Source organism: Mustela putorius, unplaced genomic scaffold (assembly GCF_011764305.1).
Source record: "Mustela putorius furo isolate JIRA1106 unplaced genomic scaffold, ASM1176430v1.1 tig00000698_pilon_pilon_pilon, whole genome shotgun sequence".
NCBI lineage: Eukaryota > Metazoa > Chordata > Mammalia > Carnivora > Mustelidae > Mustela > Mustela putorius.
The window spans coordinates 6299943-6318179 of record NW_025421449.1 but is presented as its reverse complement, the minus strand read 5'-3'; the positions used below and the strand labels follow the sequence as shown (position 1 = coordinate 6318179).

Here is an 18237-nt window from a genome sequence, read left to right as displayed (position 1 = left end):
CAAAGTCTTTGAAACAGATTTTTTTTGTCAATAACCTGGGAGGATTGAGAAGCTTGAGAAATGATGCCGGATCCTTGAACGGTCATGTCTGGAAAGCACTGCATTTAGTACTGGGTTAACACAAGACTAAGATTTAAAGCACTCCAACCCTCAAAGAGCTCTGGTCACCTGGCCCCTCGCATGTCATGAGGCAAAGAAAAAATTCCTGTTTCTCCAAGTTGTGAGAAAACACAGGCTGTGATGATGCAACCCCAGGTCGCCAGACATGCACACGTGCTTCCCGAGTGGCATGCACAGCAGTCACATTGGAAGGGGTGAACAAAGAACAGGGACGCACCGTAAACACCATTAACCAGGGCTCCAGGCAGCAGAGAATAAACCAATTCAAAACCAATAGGGCACTGAGGCCCCAACAAAAACTTTCCAGGCAGCCTCAGGAGTGCGATAGCCCAGGACCCTAGGCAACGCTCTGGTGTAGCAAAGAAGGAAAGGTAAGCAGGGGGGCCTCACTGAAGCCCCCCACCTTGCCCTCTCCAACACTGGCCACTGCTTTCCACCTTTTCTTCCTTGGGTACCAAGAGGGGGAGATGTAACAAGACCAAGTAGGGGCTGAACCATGTAAAATATGCCCAATTCTTGTGCCAAGGCTGCAGCACAAAATTGAGCAAATTAGCATGCATATATAACCGCTCTATGTACTATTCGGCAAAGAACCACCTCACTGATGGAGACTTAGAACACACGTGTGTGCATGCACGTGCACGCGCACGCGCGCGCACACACACACACACACACACCGTGAAACTATTTTTTACCAGAGCAATAGCTGGAGGGAAAAAAAATTCTAACTCCTCAAGCCTTACTGAAAGCTAAATCCTGTCTCGCTTTAGCTGGTGCATTCAGTTTGATGTAGCTAAATTAACAAAATATTCCCTTGGCATTTAAATTATCTTTTTCTTTCCCTTTTCCTCCTTGTAAACAGAGTGGGGGGAGACACATAATAATTCAAAAGACAAAGCAACTTCAAAACAAAATCAGTTACTTGTAAACAATCCTTGTGGGGACTTTTTCCCCTGCTCTCCTCACGCCCCCCCAACCCCAAGAAAAACAGCCCTGCCAGTTGTAATAGAAAGCCAAGTAAAGATAAATCAATTAGCTTGCTAATTTCTCCCCTCTCATTTATTTAGCTCTGCACTGTATTTGTCGTAATTGACTACAATTATGTTAATTACTAACTCCAGTATAATTACTATATTTATTGTCATTGAGCATGCGATGTACCCACAGCAAAGCTGGCATTTGTGGGGCATCAAGAAAGCAAACTGTCGAGAGGTGATTCTCTCTGCAAACTGGCGGATGTGGCTTCAGCAAATCAAAGGGCAAAAGAGATTTCATGCAATGTTAGTTTGAAAGCACCGGTTCATTAAGGATATTAATTTTCTGATAACTACACATTTAAGCATGACACACTAGAGCAGGATCTACAGGATTTCGCAATTATTAATGCGTGACAGTTTCAAATGCTAAGTGAATCAATTAAACAGCAGCATTCACAATTTGAGAAGAGATAACTGCTTCATAACTACCTAAGACTACAATTTTCACATGACAAAAAAGAGCCATTGAGGCGCCTTCAAAACCTGACAGGTCAAGAAAGAAGTTTGAAACAAAAGCACCTTACAACCATCATCTCTCCTCTTTACTTGTCAGATCAACTTTGCTAGTGTCTCCCCAGAAACGGCATCACATGCCAGCTGCCACAAGGTGATTTTTCATGTCTTGTCAAAGAAATCTTTTATTCTATTTGCTCTGCATTAACATGTTACATTTATTGATCAAGGGCCTGTTCGGCAGCCACAGCAGGGCACTGAGCTCTCCATGCCTACGGGGCTTTGATGTCCCAGTGACATTGGAGCCCGAATAATGCACATACTAAATGGATTTAATGCAGAAATGTGTTTGGGCCTGACAGTTACATTAATAACAGCCCCTCACACTGATAAATATGCAATTGCTACTATTAAGAGTTACCCAATTATGGGGAAAATATTTCTCTACCTTATAAATAAATCCATCAAGAAAAAAAAAAAGTTTTAACAATGGTGCATTTTCTTAAAACACTTCTCCAGCTGCAGAAAACAGGGCATGTGGGGGTTAACACCCCCTCTCCGGCTCTCCCCTCCAATTGTTTTTAATAAGTCTTGCTTTATCTCAAGAATGGTTTGGGGTTTTTTGTGGTTGTTTTTTGTTTTGTTTTAAACCTCTTCTGTTGGTCTTCCCTGCTCTACCCGTCTCTTATTTTTTCAGAACCAGAGAAAAAGCAGACACTCAAGGACACTGAAAATCGGGTTCTGTATAAACTCAGAGAGGAGCTTAGGGGAGGTGGTGCAAAGGTGGGGGGCACAGAGCTGATCTCTGTAATGACGGCTCTGGAGGAGGAGGGGTCCTTAGAGCGCGAAAGAGAGAGAGAGAGACCCTAAAAACCTGAACATATGTGTCTGTCTCCTTCATTTAATACCTTCAGTGACCTTGTGCTAGGGCAGTGATGGGGGTGGGGGTGTGAAGGGGAAGGGAAAGCAGCTGGGAGAGCAGAGACCTTTTATTAGAAAAGTCTTGGCCAGGGAGAATTTGTAGTTATTATATCCCTGCAGTTAAACACAGGCACCCAGCAAAAGCATAATCGTTCCCTTTTCATCATAAAGGAGCAGAGAACAGCTGAAATGACCAACACTGCAGTCCCAGAGGACACCAGAGGGAAGAGGGTTTTCAGATGGTGGGTGTGTGGATGCAAGTGAATACATGTGCAAGTACAAACCGGGACACACACACACACACACACTTCTTTTCTCTCCAGACTCAACCCTCATGCATGCAGCAGTGGGTCTCAGAGTCCCCATCCCAAGGCTGGGACAGAGAACCACAGCAACTACCAAGCCACTTCCCAGGACAGTAGCCTTCATCTGAGCCATACCTCACAGCCCAGCGTGGAGAGGCGGGCAAGAAGAGAAGGGACTGAGTTTCCTGGGAACCTCCCACCTCCAAGCCAGACCAGGTCTTACCATAAGGTCCTGTAAACCCAATGTTTCCGAACCAGGTTTTTGGAGAAACAGACGAGAAAACGCAACAGATTGGACACGGAAGCCAACAGGGTCCCCAGTTTGGAGCTGCAGAATCCACTGTGACCCCCCCTCCCCCAACAATGGTGGCTTCTGCAGGCTGCTCAGTAACTTTAAGAAAAAAAGGAAATCTTTTCCCTGCACAAGGAAATACAGGCTTGGAAAAGGCTGCCCATCTTCTTGCACACAAAAAAGCAACATCTTATATTTTAAGAAGCAGTTTGGAGTAGCTATAGAGATGAAGTCAAATCCCCACGGCCATTTAATCCCCCCTCTTCCATTTAACCATCAGAGTAGTCTGGGGCCAACTCCTTCCTCTGTCTGGGTCTCCGTTGCTTCATCTGTAAACTGTGTGTAGTAACAGTCACATTGTAAAATGCTGTTAGGAAGACTGAATACCACTTGACGTGTTCTGCTCAGCTCTGGCAGATAGTAAGAGCTCCGTAATATTGGTTATTAAGACAATAAACATGACTAGTGTCAGTCATCTGATACCTTGTCACTGGACTTCTTTGGAGAGTGAAGCCAGTCCCCTCTTAATGCCTATTTGCGAAGTTCTTTTATTGTGGCAACTCCAGAGAGTCACTTTACAACCTATCTGGGACAAGATTCAGAGGTCTTCCTCAACCAAACGCTGTTAGCATGGGGAAGGGTTCTTTTTGCCCAAGGCTGCCCCATGCCCTGCAAAGCATCTCTGGCCTCAGCCACTAAAAGCTAGTAGAACCCCTACCTCCATCATTGTGACAGAACTTTGTGGTTGAGAATTTGAAGGGCCAAGGAGGACAAAGTCTGAAAGGGTGAAGCTTGCCCAATCTCTACCCTTCCCCCAAAACACCATTCCTTCCAACTGCTACCCTGACAACATGGCAGGCACCTTTGTCCACAGGATGGACGGCAGGGCAGATGGAGAAGGGAGAGCGGTGAGGCCCCAGTTCAAACAGCTCAGGGAGACAAACTTTACAAAGGGAAATTAAACCCAAGGTTCTGAGGGAGTAAAACAGTTGAGAAGGGAAATAAAAGGCATTCCAAGAAAGTGTAGGAATTTCTTATTCTAGAGACAAACACAGTAGGAAATCTGGAGACACTGTTTATCAAAGTACTTTCTAAATCACACTGAAAGTTACAGGGAAAGTTACAACATCATCTATGAGAAAGCTGAACATCCTGACAGCCCCATAGACAACTCTCTCCAATCTTCCACCACTTCCCCAACGGAGACTTACCCACAGTGGCTCAAAACCCATTTTCCCTGCCCAGAGGGTTATAAATCCAGGAAGGCAGGACATTCTTGGATGAGGAAGAGGATGGTACTGTTTAATCCATGATATATGCTCCCTTAGTGATCTTCCCTCACCCCCCTCCCATGCAAGGGAAGGCCAGTGATATTCTTGTAACGAAAAAGGTGCTTTTTGCAACACTGCCCAACTGAGAACACTCATTCTGACACACAAAGATCCTTGCCTCCTTGGAATTCATCAATGCCCTAGAACTATTTTGAAAATTCACTAACAGTTTATCTTTCTAAAGCCTATCTTTTCTACCACCATCTCTACCCCTCAAGGTTTAGGGACGTGAGCTCTGTGGTCATCTCCACCCCATGATCAATGTGCTCTCCAAGTAAGACCACTGCATTTGCATTTTAAAAACAAGTATGGACAAGGTTCCCGGCTGCAAAGAAATGATTTGATGAAGACCTATGTCAACAGAACATGCCCTATGAACTGTTCTCCTGCGAGTCTGGGTGGGGAATTTTCTCTGACCCATTCCCACTGTACTATGAACAAAGGTATGCTCCTAACAGACAAAGATGAAAATACATAGAAGACAACTGGGTTGAGCCTATGGAATGTCAAAGGCAGCTGGAGAACTGAAGTAATTGGTTAGCATCGGCTAGGTTACGCTGTGTTAACAAACACCTTAAACTCTTACATTGTTCTCATCTAAAACTGACATCCAACATGGATAAGCTGAGGGTTTTGCTCATTTACAGTCAGAACCCAGGGATTACAGCAGGTAGAAGAGTAATTGGCAAACTGTGCACTGGCTTTTCAAGTTTCTGCCAGTTGGTCATACCAAAGGATGCAGCAATGTGCCAACATTCCATGTGCAGAAGGAGAGAAAATCCTGAAGGTCCATCAGGAACCCCAATGACTACCATGGATTGAACTGGCCCCTGAGGAGGATTCAGCCTAGGCTTTCAGCCTCCCTAACAACATGTTTTAGCTCCAACTATAGCTATGCTTCTTGAAAACCTATTATGTGCCACGTAATTTTTTAGGCACTTTCCGCAGTCACACACTCAATTTCTACAATCAGCCTAAGGCCAGTTAAACAACTGGTGAGTGACACGATTGCAAGCCAGGGTGTTTAACCACAAAGCCTTGGTTCCTTCTAATTCCCTGCCCATTTTCCCAATTTTGCAGCAAGTTACCAGGCCCAATTTCATCTGGCACTTCCTATCAGACACGACTGGTGGTGTGCCCATCCCTGGAGACCTTACTGTGCACCTCCAGTGTCCACCTCACTGCCTTTGTGGGGGTGAGGGTCACAGAGCCACCATTTCTTTAGAGCTCTCCTGCCTTTCACTGTCATCATCCTGGCCAAAGCCAGGGAAGCAACAAGCAAGCTCCCACCTTTTTCTCCTCAACAATCCCCGCATCAAGTACATTTATCAGAGTGATGCTAAGTAAGATGCAAGTGCAAATAATTTGGTTTTTAAAATGTATGCTTCCTGTTGCCATAGATCAATTAAACCCTCTCCATTTTATTGCCAGATTGACACAGATGTATTTATCGCAGTTTGCCATGGGAGCCCTGCTCTGCCCACTGTGTTCAAGCAGCTCAGCAAGCAACTGACTCCAATCACTAGGGACTCAGGGCCCTTGGGGCTGTGGGATTTGGGACGGACACCACAGAGAACTCTGTCCCTTCCCAATCCAGGGAAAAAGGGAAATTGAAGCTGGAGTGGCTCATTAACAAGCTCTTTGCCTTGAGCAGATCACACAACTAGCACTGGCCAGAGCATAGGAACTTTGTTGATCAGAGTAAAAATAAAATATGAAAACCTCAAAAACAAGTACAAGGAAGAGTTTGGGACAATGGGTTCTCAAATATTCTTAGTAGCAGAAATCGGTAGGTAGAAGCTCTCAAGGGCAATCTGACATCTTTATCAGACCCCTCTGACAATTCTGTCTCTATGAATTTGTCCCAAGAAACTAATCAGAGTCCTATTCATGAGTATTACAAGAATATTTATAACGTATTTTTAACAGTAAAAATCTGGAAACAATCTAAACGTCCAACACTAAGAAATAAGAAACCATTAAAAACTGTAATGTAGTATTTACTGATAGGAAAATGATTCCAACACAATGTGAGCAACAGCACATTTTTAAATATTTGGCATTATAAGAGGTTGGAAGACAATAAAGTGTCAGCAGTGGTGATTTCTAGTGGCAAGATTATCAGTGACTTGAAGAAAGAGCATTTCCTTATACTTTGCGTTGAACATTTCTGTGTTGATCATGTTTCTATTTAAAAAAAAAAATCTTCAAAAAACAACATCTCAGTATGATTTCATGCAGATGCAGACATTGGACTCGTGATCATTAATGCATTAAAATTCAAGAAGCAACATTCCTCCTCCTAGGCATTACCTGATGAGCTCCCTAAAGCCTCTATCCCCCATTCCAGTGTGAATGGCAATCACCTGTCCCTGGGAATCATGTCCAGGAAGGAGATGTAGGCTGAAAGGCAGAGGAGAGAATGTGTGTCTTTGAAGGCAGGCAGAAGTTTCATTCGGACCGGTTTTCCTGCTTCGATTTTCAACTTGCAACCTGACAGGGTACACACCAGCTCCAGAGACTTTCATTTCCCCAGGGCAGAGTCCCAGAAACAGTACAGCTCGAATTTCCACAACCTTCTGCATAGACAGGTAACCAGTTTACTATTGGCAGACCCAAAAGAAGCAGAAGATTCACAAGAATTAACGCAGGAGAGAAGGCAGACATGTAACAGGATAAAATTTTCTATGTACAGGGACTTAAAACCTAAGTTTAGAGCATATAAATCCCTAAAACTCCTTCCCTCTAGCATGAACAGTGGCCACAGAAGAATCAGGAGAACAATTACTTTTATCAATGAGACTAACAATGTTGATGGTGTATGGTTATGAATTTATGGTAAGACAACAGAGAAGGATGTTCCTAATGTGAGAGGTTAACTGAAGACTGGTGCCCCCCTTTTAACTACTACATTGGCAAGAAGGAATACAATATGGCCACTTAAGACATTCGTATTGTAGTATATGCACAAAATAGCTCTGGAACTATCCAATGTTGAGTAACAGCAGGGCCGAGGAGAACTGGGAGGCTAAAAATAGTCTACATGTAAAGAAGAAGGTTTTCCTCCTCTTTGCACATTTGTTCCTGTGCACTGTACACTGTGTGCGCACCCCTCCATTGCTCATTCCTGCCCCCATCCAGCTATAACCCAGTGTGGAGATCACACACCAAGAGGAACAGGCCCCTGACCAGATGGGACAGCACCTCAAACAACACTACAGAAATGTTCTCCTCTCAACAAAGGAGAATTAAATTCACAATTAAATTCACAATTCCCCTCATTCCAAATCTGTTTTCCTAACCTTCCTCTCACTCAATTGCCCTGCTTCTAGAACCTGTCCTTTCTCATGATAAATCCTTATATATCGAGCCCCTTCTCACCACTGACTCTGCTCATTTCTCTCCCTCCTTCTTCTTCTTCTTCTTCTTCTTCTTCTCTTCTTCTTCTTCTCTCTCTCTCTCTCTCTCTCTCTCTCTCTCTCTCTCACACACACACCCTCCCAGGGTCCAGCCCCTTCCCTGCTAAAGGGAAGCAGGGCCTCCGAGTTTGACAAGGACAGCTCTGTTTCTTCAGACCTGACAACTCAGTCCCATGACCTGTCCCCGCTGACACACTCCCTCATGGGGCCCATCCTCCTCCAACCCACATCCGGGCAAGGCAGCCACAGCCTGAGCCACAATGCCCCCAAGCTTCTGGAAGCCAGTCACAGAAAGAGCTCCTTCCGATAACCAAGCAAAGAAACCCTCTCCATGAGTCTGCACTGGGGAACTGCTTAAGGGACACACATGTCCCAGGCACTATCCGGTCCAGGCTCTGTACTTTTGTCCTATCCTATCCTTTTGTCCTATCCTCGGACCGATGACCCTCCTTAACTTCCTTAGAGTCAGCATTTCTTTGTTTGGCATCCTCTCAACACTATACATCAGTTTGACTTTTCAGTTTCCCTATCTCTCCAGAAGGATACCAACCTCTGTACCCACACACTCAGTGCCCACTCTCTTTCTACATAACCCTCTGGACACCCCTTCCCTAAAGACCATGCATCTCCATAAGGACCAGCCCAAAAAGCTCTGTCAGTTTAAAGTCCCCTCTACCTGCTGGTGACTTCACATCCTGCATTTTGTCCATTTTCTCTCAAACTGTTATTTCCCAAGTGTCTGGACTCAGAGGCTGGGAAAGAAAAGACCAAGTCATGGAAACACAAAAATGCCTGAGCCCTGGAATGGGATTCCATCTCGTCTCTCTACCCCAAGACAGTTTGTTCCTTTTGGAGGACAGCACAGTTCTCAAGGGAGCACTTAGAAGAAAAGCCCTACATGGAACCAGCTTATTAGGAAAACCACCACCCTGACCCCTGCTCATGTATCCCACTGTTATCTGCTTTCCAAGTACCTCCTACTTCCCTCTTCCAAGCCCCCAAACCAGTCACAATGGATAACTTCAATGAAGAAATGAAATCACTGTATATTTTCCAATGGAATAATACAGAAGATCACACTTAACTTCTGCCAAGATTGGAACAGTTGTTAGAGTGCGCCTCCCTCCTGCCCCATGCCAACAGTGTCTGAATGGCTTCAAAATACCATCTGGGAGAAATCATCACAAAATATTTAAGGCTCCAATTCATTAAAAGAAAAAAAAAAAATCAAAGGAAGAACACACACACACATATATGCACCTTACCTGTGATTCAGCAAATCTCTGGGAGATGAGGTTATCCTGAAAAGCATTTCTAAACGCCCCCAAATGCCCCTGTTGGTTCCATCTCATTCCTTCCCCCAAGAGTGTTCTAACTTATCTACATGGTCATCAGTGACAAAGGTAAAGAACAAAGTAACACTATGATGGTCCCCCTTGGAGGACCTTGGAGGAGAGGGAGGATGTCCACGCTTGCAGCTTTTTCAGTGGCACAAAGAGGCTAGCCAAAGATTCATCTGAAGCAAAGGCCCACTTTTGAGGTGTGATTTCACATGTCTCAGAGTCCCCACACCCTACGCAGAACTGGATGGTGATTTTCACCCACGGGCCATGACCAGGGGACTGGGCCTCCCTGGCCTGGTCTGCATCTTGTGAAGGGTACATACCTCAGAAGGTTAAAGCTCAGATCGAGCCTCTTTGCGAAATGTCCACAGTCCCTTCCAAGGTGCTCTGGAATTTCTCTGCAGTCCTGGCCTATGTAGGACACCTGGAAATTAAATGAAACAGAAACAATGTGGCAATTGGAAATCGCCCAGCTGCTCCCAACCCAGAGTCATTGATCTGAAGATTGCTTCCGCAACTTTGAACCAACGCACTCCTCACACACACAAAAAAGCCCCATTTGTGACTGTTTTCCTGATCAAATCAGCTTTGGGGGCTTCAGGGACTCTGCCAAGAGTTCCCCTTTCCTGGTACCCCTTAGCATGATGGAGGCTAATCCCAGCACAATGGAAATTGGACTGAAATTGGCCAGATTCAGGTGTCCAGAAAAGGCCCCATGTCAGAGCACGCTGATATAAACACAGCAATCAGCCTCTCGCTCAGGGGCCTTTCCAACAGCTGCCCCTCTGGCTCTCCTCCTCCCTCTCCTCCTCTGTCCCCTCCCCCCCCCCCCCCAAATACCCTGTTATGCACATTACCTCATAAAAGACACAGCAGATGCACTTACCAGCATTCAACCTGCAGGGTGCTGGAACAAATAGGGTTGGACAAGAAAACCTCCCCAGACCGCCAATCCCATCCTATTACTACTCCATATAAAACATCCCCCGCACTCTGTACAAAGCTGATTTGAAGGCAGCAGGGAAACGAAGGGTGGCCACAGCTTCAAGAAGAGTCTCCAGGGAGCCTTTTGCAACCAACCCCACTCGGGCTGCAGAGCTGTTCCCTTAGGCCTTTCTTTACTTATTTTATCATCATTATTAACCTAGTGTATGTCCAAATATTAAGAAGCTGAATTGAAATTTGATGCCAGAATTTGATTGTAGGAAGGTCAGAGGGCTTTCTCACATCTCCAACCACTCAATCTTTGAAAAACGTTTTTTACAGATAGTTGCCAATTCAACCACAGGGCACTAATTCCAAAATCCATAGAACAAACCCATGGGTGACAGTTGGCCAGTGGGATCAAAATATAGGATACTTCTCTAAAGGACTCCCTACCCCCAGCTGCCAGGTAGAAATTCGGGCCTATTACATGACTACAGTCTTGATCCTTCCTCCCCTGCCCCCCAAATGCATCTCCTCCTATACATACATGTAAGAATGTCTTGGAATAAGTAAAAGATTCCCCCAGGGGTTATGCTTCCCAATGGGGACAAGAATATGGTGGCCATATAGAACTGAAGATATTAGGTTGAAATTATGATTACTAATATTCAATCCTAAAACTACAGAAATAGCACTTTCATAGGACTCAATCTTATTAAAAAAAAAAAAAATCACACTGTACCTTCCTACACTCAGTTTCAAGTCTGCTCCCAGCCCTGTCCTATCCAATGGGCACAGTACAGTATCCTGTACTCACACTCTCAGTAACTTCATTTCTCAAGGAGAAAAAGGTTGGGAAAAAGGACAGAAAAATAGCAGATTCCGATAAAATAAGTTGGACTCCGGAAGACACAGACTAAAATATAAAGGTCTCTAAGTTCAATTTAGCCACCTCCATTTTCTACATGGGACCTGTCCTTCCTCAGAACTCCTTGGGTAATAAACTTCTGCTTCCAAACACAGACGGAAATCATACAGCAAGAAGAGACTGGGGATATAAGGCCCCAATCAATCTAGGGACTTTAATTCCCCTGCGGAAGCCCACTCGATCAGCAGCCATTTCTGTAGTACAATATCACAGTGACCCTGGAGGCCCATGGAAATCACCAGAAAACCCATCCCTTTCACCACATCATGCACCCAATCTCATAGGTATCGTTATTCAAGATCTCCGTGGTATATACAGCATAGAGGCTGAGGTTTAGATGTAGAAACGAAGCTCTGTCCTTATAGACTCACCAAGGACTCCATCTCGTAGGGACTCCATTTCTTGAAACACCCTCATGTTTTTAACAAAGAAACTAAGACTTGGGCGGCATGCCCACTGTAAGACAGCTTCGTAATGATAAAGTCCTGCACCAGGACTAGGAACTTCCAACTTGGGCACCATGGAGTTCTTATGAATCCACACATGGATGTGGATTTTCTTGATCAATAAACACCAGTGGCACATCTACCATCACGTTTTGGCTTCAAAAATGCATCTTCCTGGCTAAAAGGTTGTGACCTACTTCATGATATAGGATGTTGAGAGCACCAGAGGAGCATTAGAACCTAGGTAGAGGGAGATTTGCTCCCCCTTTTCTTCTGTAGGATCCCCTTTCAGAGGCAAAAGGAGCACCAAGGAAGCTATCACCATGAAGCCTGCAGATCATTCACATGCCTAACGAGACCTATCAGCTTGTTTTATTACAATAGCTTAACATAACATCCCAGGAAAACTCAAGCACAACTCTTTTCCACAGTGGAGACCAAGTCTCTAAAATTTGGGATGAAAACCAACCTGATAAGCCATCTGCATGCTTGGACACCCCACCACACCAACCCCAGGCTAAACTGGGGCATTTAGAGATGTGAGTTAGGCTGGCCACGTTTAAGGGTCCAAATCAGCAGGACAAGGTTTAAGGCTTAAAAGCAGCTAGCAACCACTGCCAGGCACAGCAACCAACACTCACAATGAGAACAAAGTCCTATTTAACAAGTACTCCTGGGTGGAAGACATTACCTCTCAGGGTATCAGGAAGCTTCTTGGAGCAGAGGCCCACCTACTGTAACAAGGCCCAAAGAGCCAGACCAAAAATAGTTTGCTACTTGAGCAAATAAGGGAAATCGAGACTAAGAGACCCTAAATGCCACAGAAGCAAGAGCACACCCAGAACAAGAGCCATTGCCTTCAGTGAGTTACTTTTAGACTGAAGAACCAAGTTTTGTGCTTTTCATTTGCCTACCTTAGGTCTCCGGTATCGCAAGACTTCTTCCTTGTGTGGAATGGTAACAGAAAGGGACACCATTACTGGGGAAATGAAAACTGATGAAGATTTCCCTGCCCTGCCCCCACCCAACCATAGAGGGATACCAGAGAGGAAAATAAGAAGGTCTGTGCAAAATGCCCACCCATACACATACCCAGCACCCCTGAGCAGAGGCCACAGGGAATTACTCAACTATAGGGGACTACAGATTTCTGTTTGCAGTTGAGACAGTCTGGGTCTCTGGACATCTCTAAGCATGGTAGAAGTGTTAGTTGACTCTTTATGAAGACGATTATTTTCTGATAATAATCAGCCCAGGAGTGGAAGATCCTGGATTTTAAATGTGCAGTAGTGAAAGCTCTGTCAGAATAGAAACTGTCACGGGCTGCTACTTCCTAGCTGTTATCCCAGATGGGTCACAATCTCACAGAGCTGGTTTCATCTTCTGTAAACTAGTCTAACACTAACCACATCCCAAAGGTATGATGAGTAAGGGAACTAACATGTATTAAATGCCTCCCACCTGGCTGTTAGCTAGTCGATCCTCATGAAATAGCCCAGTGAGTCATAGATCCTCAACTAACTTAGAGCAATGACAAGAGTACATAGCACTGTCCTCAGCACCTACTGGTCACTCAGTCAACAGGTGAATCAGACCAATACCCTTAAGAAAGGATTTGTTATTCCCATGTCTTGGGAACAAGATTTCAGAATCCGAATTCCACGTTTGCATTTAGATCTACAATTGTATCGATGCCACTGCTTGGTCATAAACTGGCGGAAAAAGATGATTAAGAACTTTATGCTGATATAAATGTTGCATTCAAGCCAAGAGAAAGCCAAATAAAGTCAGATTCATGTTGAATAAAAAGATTTTACAGAGAAGAATGGAGAGAGGGCTGACAGAAGCCTGTAGGACTCCTAAAACCCAGGGCAACAGCAGTCAGCCCACAGTGGTGTTGAAAGCAATGACCTAATTTCAACAAAACATCATCCATCTTCTTCAATTGTTTCAGTGGTGGTATGTTTGGTTTTTTTTTGGTTTGGTTTGGTTTTGTTTTTCTATGCCCTCAAACCATCTCTTTATTTGGGGGATAGGTCTCTATGAACTTTGAAAAAGTTCTATCTGGTTGTATGTTTGTATATTTAGGCAACATTGCAATAAGAACAGTATCAATACTAAGGGCTCATGGAAGGCTTTTTTTTCTTTTTAAGAAAGCTCAACCAAAATTTAAGAAGTACCATGTGATACACATTCCAAAAACTACTTCTTGTTATGGCTGTCCCTAGAAACTAAAAAGGGCAGAACGCTAAAAACAAAGCAAAAAAGCCCACACCTAAACCCCCGGCTGGCCACTGGCCTAGGAGGTTCCAGACCTGGGAGACTAACACCCCAGCAGCATTTCTTCAGCCTGTCTTAGCTCCTCCCCAGCAGCTCCATCTGCTTAGCACAGTCCCCTAATGCTCAAAATGCCTCACCCACAGGTTAGTAATTGCCTTTGAATCCTTTGGAGTAGTCTAAAAGCAGGCGGTGCAGCAAAATAATCAAGTTAGGGAAACCTGGGAAGAGAGAAGGAGGCACAGGCAAGTTCTTACCCCTCCCGTCAAGTGCTCCAAGTTATTAGAAGCTTCACCCAAAGAATGCTGGGTCTAAAATGCAGAGACCTAGGGTCTGCAGGGAAGGGGACATTCTTGGGCAGAGGCCCTCTCCTCCTACTCCTCCTTCTAGGCAGACATGTTAACTCTCAAAAGCCCTTATCCCGGCCATCTAAGTAAGACCCATCATTTTTAACCTTTCCCACAGGCTGGTACCTCCCTGGCCTTCTCACTTCCAAACTCTGAGAATGTGGAAACATTTGCCCAAAGTCATCTCAAAAAACTAACTGTGCCTGACACTACCTGCCTTAGGCAATCCAAGAGGTGAGCTTCAAAACCTCAGAACTATTTCTCTAGGGCATGCAAGGAAAGGCGGGAGGAGGGCTGGCTTAATCAGAGGTTAAAAAGAGAGCCCTGGCTTTTTCAGAAGGTAAAAGGCCCCTGGGCCCAGCATCCCTCCAGCAATGACTGAGAACACCTGAGGCTCCACTACAGGGCTGAAAGCAAGTGAGGCTAGGTGTCTGTCACCCCGAGCTGAAACTGGAATGTTGCCATTCCTCGGACACCAGTTCCAGAAGTCAGGTGTGGAATGAGCGCTTGCCACTTATGACACCATGGAGGGAACTGGAGGGTCCGTGAAACAAGTTAGAGAAAGGCAAATACCACATAATTTCACTTCCACGTGGAATCTAGAAAATGAACAAAGCACAAAAACAGACTCAAATACCAGAGAACAAATTGGTGGTCGCGGGGGGGGGGGGGGGGATAGGCAAAATAGTGAAAGGAATTAAGAGGCACAAACTGTTACGAAAAAAGTCCATGGGATGAGAAGTAGAGCATTAGGAATATAGTCAGTGACATTGTAATAACGTTGCATGGTGACAGAGGCTAACTTGTGGTGAGCCAAGTATAATGCACTGAATTGTCAAATTACTATGTGGCACACCTGAAACTACTATAACATGGTATGTCCACCCTATAATAAACTAAGAAGAGAAATCAGATGCCAAAATAAAACTGGGGGACTTTAGCCTTCTAGCTGCCTTGAATAAGGGGCCTAGGATTGGGATCCAGAGGCAGTCTGCAGTGAGGACCCCAAACCTAGAGCCTGTTGGAATGCACTATGATTTTCATGGTCTTTAGCGGGAACTAGGCACTTTTGCCATCCTGGGCACCTTAAAAAATAAAGAAACCACACACACACACACACACACCCCTAATGTTTATATTTTACAACTTCATTAGTACAAGGACGCATATATTAAAATGTTCTCTTTGACCAAAGTTATTTTCTTCTGATTATTAAATGACACACTTTTTAAGAGCCCCCAGAAGTACCATCAGCTGTGGGCATGGTCGCCTCTGCCTGATGGAATAATCAGCGCTGTCGGCCTTAGCAGTGAGACTAGGGACAGAGAAGGTGGAGGACACCTTGTCGACCTAGGGGGACTTGCCCTCTTCTCCCACAGCCAGGGGAGGGGGTGGTGCCCTCACCAAACTAGGGCGGGCCTGGGCTCCTTCCTGAAAGAGTCGCCAGCTGGAGACGCAGCCCGCCTGCGGTGGGGCAAGGGGCCCTTTCCAACCTAGGGGTGGCCCCTTGCCCCAGCACTCCCTCCCCACACCGACTGCCCAACGCGAGGGCGGGGTTCGTCCTGGCGGACTTACTTGAGTTCCACTGACCACGAGCCCAGCCATGACGACTGGGCGGACGCGCGGCGCGGAGTGCAGGCGCGGGGCGGCGAGAGCCAAGCACCGGGCGCAGCGCGGCGGCGGGCAGCACGGCCCAGCGCGCAGTTCCGCACTTAAATAGTCAGCTGACCCGGCGGAAGCCCGAGGCGCGGGCCGGGTGCTGGAACTCGGGCTCAGCTGCGCTCCGGCCTCTTGCCCTCGGCAGGCCCTGGAGCCGGTGAACCTAGGCACGCCCCCCCGCCACGCGCCGCGGGAGGTGGCCCCGAGCGCTCCGCGCTCCCACGGAATGGCCTGACCCCTTGACTTCCCCCATGGCCCCCGGGGCACCCCAGGACCTCATCGCCCCCCTGAGGGCCCAGGGGACCAAGAATAGCATCCCCCCAAAACTCCAAGCCCAGAACTCTACTCCTTTAGTCTAGTGGGGGCAGGCTAGGGAAGGAGGGCTTCGCATGAGGGGGGCCCCATCTGAGTCTTTAGTTAGCCGGGGACATGAAGAGAGGGCATTTCCCATATTTCACAATCCGGATTACATAACTGTCCTCAACTGCCGGGGGGAGGGGTGTTGGCCCGACTCCCCTCCCCAACTTTGAGGGGAAGGGGGTAAATGGAGAGGCTGGAAAGACACCGGGTGGGGCGGAGTTTCCATTTGTAGTGGGAGGAAGAGGGAATTGAATTTCATTATAGCAAAATGCTGGCTCAGCTAAAAGCATCCCCGCTTACAGTAATGAACCCTAGAGAAGAAGAATCAATGATGTCCCCAAATTTCAGGTTTCTCTTATTCTTTCCCGTCTTATTTGTGAAGCCAAAGTCATCCATGCGGTCCAATTCCACCTCCATTCCGCACTCCCCCCCACCCCGCAGCACCACCCCTCTTCCCCTCAGGTGGAAGTGAAAGGCGACCTTTGCTGCCTCCTCCATCAGGCCTCCTCCATCAGTCTGGGAGGGCAGTTCATGCCTGTCCTCAATTGAAAGGAACCAAATTTTCCCCCTGTGAAGTTTTGCCTTCATGCCTCCATCCCCAGGATGCAGGAAGCTATTACCACATACCACTTCATTGTCACATTATCACCAATCTTCTCTAGAAACTAAGAGCCAGCCTGGCTTTAACTGGCCTCTCTCCCCTGCTCCCTCCATACCGGTGAGTAAAGCTACTATTCCAACAGAGAAGGGATCCTGAGTGCCAGACTTCAGGTTGCACTGCAACTGCTTCAACTCCGTAGAACTACTGATAATGGGCGCTCTCCCCTCTGTTGCGGGGGTGTTCCCAGGGCTTTTGTTTTCATTGTTCTGTGTGTCCAAACAGCCCTTAGAAACCCCTGTTTGTGCAGCTGATGATAATTACAGTCGTGGTTAAGCATATTGTGGCTATCGTCATCGTCTCTCAGGCCTGGTGCCAACACATTGTAATACGGGCCCTCCTTGTCAGCATTCTGATGAGTGGTATTGACCTCTGAGGGCCGACCCGCCAGCCCCTCTCTCTGCTGGGAGGAGCGGACATAGCAGAGTGGAGCTGTAAGAACAGAGACTTGGCTGTGTTTACTCTGGGGGTGGGGGAGAGTCAGGAAATGCTGCTACAAAAGTTCTTACAGGCCAAGAGAGAAGGCTTGCCCTCCAGAGATAAGGGGGATCAAAGGGAATCTTCCAGGCCTACTGCCCCACAGACCAGCTCCTCATGCTCCTCTCTCCTTCTCTGTTGGATGCAGTCTCTCTGGTCCATTGTCCACTTTTGTCTGCCTTTCCTGCCCACAAAGGAAGAAGCGGGCCCAGGCCCTCACAGTCATGACACACCGCCCTCTCCACCTTTCACTTGGCCCTCCTAGAAGGCTTCTCTGACTGCCAGGAGAGGACATGGGGAAACAGGCTTAAAGCTACTCACAGATGAAATTGGAACCTACCCACTCTCACCCCAGCGGGAGGGTGCTTGAGGTCATCTCATCCATGTCCCTGTGTCCGTACACAGCTGTGTCTTCTGAGCATAGACTGTTCTGCACACACTATCTGCCCATGATGCTAAAGTAGGCAGGGGTCTTTTCTACCTTACCAGGACTTCCTCACTATTTTTCCTTCCTCTACACGGCTCTAGGGTGATCATTCTAAAAGCCTGATGTGACCCTACCTGAAATCTTTCAATGCTCCCAATCAACTAGCAACAGTCCAAAATCTCCAATATGTCCCTCAAGATCTTTTAGAATCCCATCATTCCCTACCTGTCCCGCCTCCTTGCCCACTTTCCCCCTCCTCTGTCTGGTCTTGGTTGTTCTGCCTCCCCGTCCACTCTTGTCTCCACTAGGTGAACACATCCAGGAGACCAGCTGACAGCAAGGGACAGATAATTGGAGAAATCACAAACAATAAGGCTATAGTTCAGATGGAGGTGGGCTTTAGTGTTAGAAATGGAAGCTGATGACAATACGGAGCTACTGAAAATTCTTGAGCAGAGTCGAAATTTACTGAATTTAGTCGGGGAGGCTCCTCTAAAACCAGCCTGGGTT

At 46.5% G+C, this 18237-nt stretch overlaps 1 protein-coding gene across 2 annotated transcripts in view; it reads right to left on the bottom strand.

The window, feature by feature from the left end:
* LRMDA (leucine rich melanocyte differentiation associated) overlaps positions 1-15959 on the bottom strand; it is a 1048937-nt gene extending 1032978 nt beyond the window's left edge. Inside the window, exons 1-2 of one of the 2 annotated variants that reach the window (XM_045083585.1) lie at positions 15722-15959; positions 9545-9645 (exon numbers count right to left, since the gene is read on the bottom strand). In XM_045083585.1, the coding sequence (XP_044939520.1) occupies positions 9545-9645; positions 15722-15751 (131 nt within the window). In that variant the 5' untranslated portion in view covers positions 15752-15959. Of the gene's footprint in view, positions 1-9544; positions 9646-15721 lie in introns of those variants that run through there. The other variant, XM_045083584.1, reaches the window with a different exon arrangement.
* Positions 15960-18237: the final 2278 nt, after the last annotated feature.